This window comes from Chenopodium album, chromosome 3, assembly GCF_948465745.1.
Source record: "Chenopodium album chromosome 3, dcCheAlbu1.1, whole genome shotgun sequence".
Taxonomy (NCBI): Eukaryota; Viridiplantae; Streptophyta; class Magnoliopsida; order Caryophyllales; family Amaranthaceae; genus Chenopodium; species Chenopodium album.
In genome coordinates this window covers 82374408-82381769 of record NC_137836.1, presented here as the reverse complement: position 1 = coordinate 82381769, position 7362 = coordinate 82374408, and the positions used below count along the sequence as shown (strand labels likewise).

The 7362-nt window shown below is 35.8% G+C and overlaps 2 protein-coding genes across 2 annotated transcripts; both read right to left on the bottom strand.

The window, feature by feature from the left end:
* Positions 1-1362: 1362 nt before the first annotated feature.
* LOC145624526 (monofunctional riboflavin biosynthesis protein RIBA 3, chloroplastic-like) lies at positions 1363-4301 on the bottom strand. Its single transcript, XM_081677575.1, has 7 exons — positions 4143-4301; positions 3756-4023; positions 3126-3344; positions 2673-2998; positions 2328-2457; positions 1939-2235; positions 1363-1839 (listed from the first exon to the last, which is right to left on the bottom strand). The coding sequence occupies exons 1-7, from the start codon at positions 4196-4198 to the stop codon at positions 1585-1587; spliced, it is 1551 nt and encodes a 516-aa protein (XP_081533701.1). The 5' UTR covers positions 4199-4301; the 3' UTR covers positions 1363-1584.
* Positions 4302-4829: 528 nt separating this feature from the next.
* Positions 4830-7113, bottom strand: LOC145624525 (11S globulin seed storage protein 2-like). Its single transcript, XM_081677574.1, has 3 exons — positions 6817-7113; positions 5236-5956; positions 4830-5135 (listed from the first exon to the last, which is right to left on the bottom strand). The coding sequence occupies exons 1-3, from the start codon at positions 7010-7012 to the stop codon at positions 4982-4984; spliced, it is 1071 nt and encodes a 356-aa protein (XP_081533700.1). The 5' UTR covers positions 7013-7113; the 3' UTR covers positions 4830-4981.
* Between the last annotated feature and the right edge of the window lie 249 nt (positions 7114-7362).

The following is a 7362-nucleotide window of genomic DNA, read 5'->3' as shown; positions in this document are numbered from 1 at the left end:
CTGATTCAAATGCATGCAACCTTACTTCTAACCCGTCTATTACCCTACCAACAAATCAAGGTTTTGTTATTGGTCAAGTCCAGACTAATTCAAATACATGCAACCTTACCTCTAACCCGCCAATCACTTTACCAACACATCAACAACAATTTGGTACAAATCACCTTAACCCTAACAACACAACAAATTTTCCTACCATGTCTTCTCAAAGTCCCTTGATGATGGTTAATAACAATGCCAACCTCTCGGCTAATAAGGTCAACTCGAGCATGACTACCTCATCATTGTCCATGGATTCATTCTTCGACGTAGGTTCTTCATCCGACGTAAGCTACTTGGGTAATCCTGATAACCTAATGAAATGTACTAACTCAAGTTATGATGCAAGTGTGTTGGACAATTTAGCACAAGGGAAGACTAAACCTGAGAAAGGGAAGCTTCTACAGTCAGTGATTGAGGCGGGTCCTACTCTTGACTCTCTTTTGGTGGCCGGACCACTGCCCGAGTGGTCGAACCCGCCGCAACTAGCGTATGATCCACAACTACTTCCTCCTGTGCCTGTTTCAATGAGCAAGCGACCACGACACCATGAGACTTTAGAGTACTAAATAATAATTTGTATTTTTTATTTGCTATTTATTTGATTTTATTTTTTAGTTTAAGTAGAATAATTCGTAGTTAAATTGATTTAGTGAATATCCTAATTAGAATGACTACTAAATTGTTATTGTTATTATTCACAATCTTAAATTTTCAATTAAATGGAATAAACTTTTTTTAGCATTAATTTGTATACTCTTATATTGCTCCCCGGCTCGAATAATAATTACCGAGTACTAGATTGAAGATAATTATTTCGATTAATTTATGGATCGTAGTGTTTTACTTTAAGGTTGGTGCGATTGTTCATGTATCTGATACACAACACAACAAATTAAGAGCAAAATTGCCTCATTACTTCCTGAGTTCCTTCTTCCATACTAGCTGTTTGTAGAGCGAGTAGAGGAGTTGCAATTGAGGTTTTAGATCTCCAAGGAAGAATATCTACTACCTCTATTAACTATTATTTGCAATAAAGGAATATTTTATATCTCACAAATAATACCCCTTTGTTGCAAATAATAGTCAACGGAGGTAGTATATCACAAAATTGCCTCTTTACTTCCTTCTCCATAACACATCTTTGTTGTTACCAATTTTCAATAAACTCAATCGTTAAAGATAGATTGTGATCAAATTTGTGCCCTTTTAGAGTTTTAGGTACGTGTGTAATGTACTTAGTAGATGGGCCTCAGATGTATTTATGACTTCAAATCGAAAATGGGCCTAAAACAACGATAATGGGCCTAAAAACAATGAAAATGGGCTATAAAACAATGAGACAAAATTATCATTATCATTCAGAATCCGGAATATGATCTTTGTACAAGCTATTTTCATGTACTTTACTTGCTTGTGTAATTTTAGTTGTATTTAATTTGCAAAAGAATAATACAAGTAAACCTTTTCTCCTATAATGAAAAGATTAAACTGTTTGGATTAAAAAAAAAAATGGTATGTTTAAAAGGCCTATGTACTAAAATCTCAACCTGTTTCTTCTCCACTCTCTTGTGTATCCGACGAATCAATGAAACCCGCCGATGATTCTTGTACATTAGATCCATACATATGCCCCATCTTAACACGTTTGGTTTCCAAGTACCTTCTATTTTCACTAGTTATAGGTGTTAAGACAGGAACTCTTCCTACCACAGCCAAGCCATAACCCTTCAAGCCAGTGAATTTTGCCGGATTGTTGGTCATCAGCCTCATGGTTCGAACCCCAATATCCCTCAGAATCTGACAGTGAAATTTGCAAACATAAGATTCAAAGTTGAATATATATAAACATATTTGCTACTTGTTACAGAAAAAATTGCAATTAGCATGGAAAACTACCTGTGCACCAATACCATATTCACGCGCATCAGCAGCCAGTCCTAGTTCAAGGTTGGCTTCAACGGTGTCATGGCCTTGGTCTTGCAAGTTATAAGCTTGAAGTTTATGTCCTAAGCCAATTCCTCTCCCTTCATGGCCTCGTAGATAAAGAAAAACCCCTCTTCCCGCTTTCTCAATCAGTTCCATTGCTAGAGCTAGTTGGTTCCCACAATCACATCGAGCAGAACCAAATACATCACCTGTTAAGCACTCGGAATGAACTCTTACTAGGATGTCTTGACCATTTCCTATGCCTCCCTATACATAAATTAAAGATTAGATTTTAGTGCCTTAAAGTAGGATTTAGAATTGGTTTTTGAAGAACAATAAGCATCAAGCTGAGTTAACACCTTTACAAAAGCTACATGCTCGATTCCATCTAACTTGGAGTGATAGCAGTAAGCATCAAATTGTCCCCAATCTGTTGGAACCCTTGAAACCACAGTTCTTTCTACTAATCTTTCCCTTTTTCTTCTATATCTGGTATCAATCACAAACACATGAATCTAGAATGTACTCACCTACAGAAAAATACTCGATAATATGTAAGATTTAGCTATGACAAGAGCTGATCATGGCCTCATGGGCTAGGCCACACCCCAATATTGGCGGCTTTTATGGCCTGACTCGTTGACAGTTCAGGTCGTATCAACCTTGATCAGCTATTAATATATATACGATTTTGTAGATTTTACCTAATCAAATCAGTGATGGAGACTATAGGAATGTTGTGCTCCAAAGATAGTTTTCTCAAGGTGGTTAAAGAGGCTAGTGAACCATCATCTTGATCAATTATGGCCGAAAGAACTGAAACTGGTCTTAATTCAGCCAACATAACTAAATCAACAGAGGCTTCGGTATGTCCTGCTCTCCTTAGAACCCCACCATTTCTATACTTGAGGGGGAAAACATGGCCTGGCCTTCTGAAATCTCCGGGTTTAGAGTCCGGAGATGCAAGAGCAGCAACTGTTTTTGCCCTGTCTGAAGCTGATACACCAGTTGTTGTGCCCACTTTAGCATCCTTAAATTTCACAGCAAATCAAATTATGTACTCATACAATATAATGCATTCCGTATTTTGGTTCTATATGTCTTGTAATCTAGAGTTAAAGCAAAAGCAGAACTTCCCGGCTATCTGAGACACATACCACAGTGACAGTGAAAGTAGGAGCAGCAGAATCTGCATTTTCGCTATCTGGTGACATTAGAGGAAGCTTTAGTCTTACAAGATCATCCCCCCTCATTCCTACCGATACGATTCCTGTTCCATGTTTGACCAAGAAGGCCATGGCTTGGGGACTGACTAATGATGCTGCCATTACTAGATTTCCTTCGTCTTCATTTTCATCATCTACGACAATCACAAACTGGTAGTTTGACAGGTTACTAACCATCATGGATATTAGAAAATGCACAAATTTATCCTTAATGAAAATTTCACTTGCCATTGGAATAATCAAATTTGTAACGTAAATTGGCTATGTTACCTAGAAGTTACCAATAAAGAATATTTATACAAGTACAATTACATAAATCCTATGTTTTCTTAGCCATCTAGGATTCTAGGATATCATACTTGGACACTTCAGAAGTTCAGATACTACATCTAAAGGTTCAAACATTCACTAATTGATGTAAATATTCAAATCGACCCATAAGTCACCCCTAGAATATGAGACCGTCTTGTACAAGATTTTGCTATTACAACAAACATATATGATGGGTAAAAGTAAAGAATTAAAACAGAATGATGAATTGGTGGGGTAAAAAAATTTAACCTTTCCTTGTTTAAGAGTGATGAGAGCCTGATCAATAGAGGAAAAACCTTTGGTGGGGCAATCAGGATCACCTTCAGCATCACTAACAAAAAAATCAATGGATTCTGAGGTAATTTTAGCATCTAATGCGCCAAAAGAAGCTGAATTATTATTCAGAGACCCATTTTGGTTTTCCAAATTATATGAACTCAGATCATCAAAGCTAGAAGCACAGCAACTCAAATTCCACCATCTTTTATTGTGCTTAAAGAACAAGGATCTGGGTATTCTGAAATTCAGTGGAAAATTAAAGTGTGAAAATTTTAAAAATTATTAGCTAGCCTTAAAAATAAATAAAAAGGGACTAAAAATTATGAAGCTTGAACTTAGATTAATCTATGATAATACCTTGATCGAGTGGAAATATGAGGAAATATAGGATGAGTACAGGGGATGGAGCCCATTAAATTGAGTTGAATGAGTTTAGAGCCAATAAGAATGTGTTGCTAAACTAGAGCTTTGGCAAGTTCATGGTTTTACATATTTTGTTTTCAATTATAACCTCTAGTTTTGGATTGCGTTTTGTGTGTTTGGGAGTGGACGATATAGTCAATAGCTATCGAGTTTTGTCTCCTTCATTTACTAAGGTAATGTCATGTGTTTGTTTTGCCAAATTATGCTACTGTAAAAATAAACCACTTACGAAGTAGTATCATATTGATCCGCCCATATTTAGGTACTATTTGAACTTATTTCTTCCTTGATGAATTTACAAGAAGAAGGTATTGTATTTCGCGGTTTAATAAGCTAGTACGGAACTTATTGTATTTGAACTTATTGTAGTTGATATTAATGCGTAGTAGACATTGATGCCTTGATGGTATGTTCTCCCCCATGTTATAAAGAGTAAAAGAGTGTAATCTTGTAATGGTATGATTTATTGTCAAATTCTGGTATGCCTTCAATGGTACTGAGATCAAGGTCGTTTAGCTGTAAATTGAATTTAAGTAATCCTTATTAACCTTTCTCTTAGAAAAAGATGTAAATTGAATAAATTGGTATACTTCATATTAGAGTAAAAAACAAACACAAAAATTGACTAAAAAAACCATCTATAAATTCTCATTGAACATTCAAAACAGAATCCATAATTAAATAAAATCTCAAGCATCCTATACGCGAAAATCGCTTATTCAAATAGTCCAACCATAGTATCAATTGCTGGTACGTACTCAGCATTCATTTTCTTAATTTGGAGGGGGGAAGAAAATTTCATCAGAAGTCCTTGTTGAGCGGAATTGCTGCTCGATCTCAGTAGGCACCTTGAAGGCGGCTTCCAGCACTTGTGGCGATAATGCCTTCCAGACTGAAGTCTTCCCTGCTAAGTGTGTAAAAACAGGACTGCAAACACAAAAAAAAAATAGTTGTTAGAAAATCTATCTTGAGTCTCAATAACAAAAGGCAACTCAACTGATACAAAAGAAAGGATTCTGTTTCTTACTTTGGAGTAGAGATGATAGAAAACCACTCCAAGCCATCATCATCCGCAATCTTTGAAACAACAAAAAACCGGGGCACAATGAACAGATTGCCTGCTGTGATCCTGGTCTCCAACACCCTCTTACCATCAACCCCGACTACTTGAACTCGACCACTACCTCTAACGATGTAAGTCACCTGGTAGGCAGAGTCACAAGAGAACCCTGGAGAGCACATAGCTTTTCCATTGAGCCTAACAAGGTCAGCCCCAAGGCCTACCTCACCTACCAAAGGCAAGTTCTTGGTGTTCAAGACGACCACCTTTCCACCACCCTTGATGTCAACATCCAAGGGAGCTTCCTCGCAGTTCAATGCCATTCCATCACGGTGTTCCTTCTTGGGTTCAGGCATTTTGTGGGACTCGCTAAGCTTGACAATGCCTTTAGAGGATTGGTTACTGACAAGGGTCTTGACAACATCTTCAGGCAAGTCCCATGCCCTGCTAACAAATTCGGGTGTGAATCCAGTAAAGATTCCATTAGTACCGGTCAGGAAGAAATCAGTGAATTCACCGCGTTTGTGAGCCTTAGAGGTTTCACCCAAGAAGAGGACAGTTAGTTCAGTGTCCTCTTTGTTGTACCACCAGGTGACCACACCAAAAGGAAGCGCGATTGCATCTCCCTTCTTGAGTGCAATCACCTTCTCCTCCTGCTCAGGGAGGACAATTCCAGCTACTCCTTCACCTAAAACACAATCACAACACAACATACAAAAGATTTATCAACCACAATTATTTGTAACATGTTCAGGCCATTCATAGAACAAATACATTAAACAAAAGAAAATGTGATAGCTAATCCTTAAAAAGTCAACTGTCCATTGACTAAGGGAGAGTGCAGAGCATAAATCTGTGTTTACGTTAATTATTAAACAAATACAAGTATAAATTATTACACCTTCCCTTAATAATAGGCCACGATTAAAACATCCCTCCGTTTTTTTAGAGTTTATTCTAACGATGAAATCATCCGATTTTTATAGTATTTCATATGATTGCAAGAAAATATAAAGTACCCATCAATCAAAATCATGGTCAACGAACATCGAACTATTCTAACGATTAAGATCACACAATATTTCTTTGGAAAAACATCCTTTTCAAGGGTTTCTTAACATTAACTATTCAAATATTGAATGATCGATCAACCAAAATCATTATTTTAATTGAAATCAATCAAGATTCAAGAATAATCATCATTTTAACCCGACAAAACCCTAAACAATTTACCGATTATTGAAATCCACAAAGTTTATCAACTTCAAATAAGATTTATTATAGTAATATAAATTCATTGTTTGATACAAAAATCATAAATATTAAACAAAAACAGAAAAAGCATTGACTTTCGATACAAATTAACTCTAACAATGGCTATAATAAAATAATGCACAAAATCGAATTTCCAACTTAAATTAATCAACATGCATGACACCCACTAACCCAAATCCAGATTACATCATAACAAATCATCAAAATCAATTTTTTTAAAAAAGAAATCAAAAATCAAAGAAGTAAATTAATAAAGATTGAAAAAGATTATACCTTGAAGAACATAAGCAACTTTAGATGAATCAGAATAACGAGGAAGGGCAAATCCGTATTTTTCAAGGGAAAGCTTAGCAGCTCCAATGTTGCCTTCTTTAAGCATGGGAAGTTCAGAAGGACTCCATGAATGGTAGGAACCACCTTCACCTCCATAGATCTTCTTTGACAATTTTGGGGACAAATCAAGCTCCATTTTTTCTCTGTTTTTTTGATCGAAAAATCAAAACTTTTTTTTTGAGGGTTTTTCTTTTTTTTGAGGAACGTTTTTGTTTTAGAATTGAGTGAGAGAATAGGTGGGTTTTAAAGGGTATTTATAGCAAAAAAATAGGAGTATTAATTATAGGGTGATTAGGAGAGATAAATATGGGAATAAGAAATTTTGATAAAACAGAATAATGGATTATGTTTAGGATTTACACTTTTTAGATAAAATCAAATTGGAGTAATTTGATTCTTATTATGAGTCAATATTTGCTTTAATTTATCGGTTTCTACTTGTAATAATCAGCTTTACAAATTTATCTGTTTCATAATGTTAGTCTA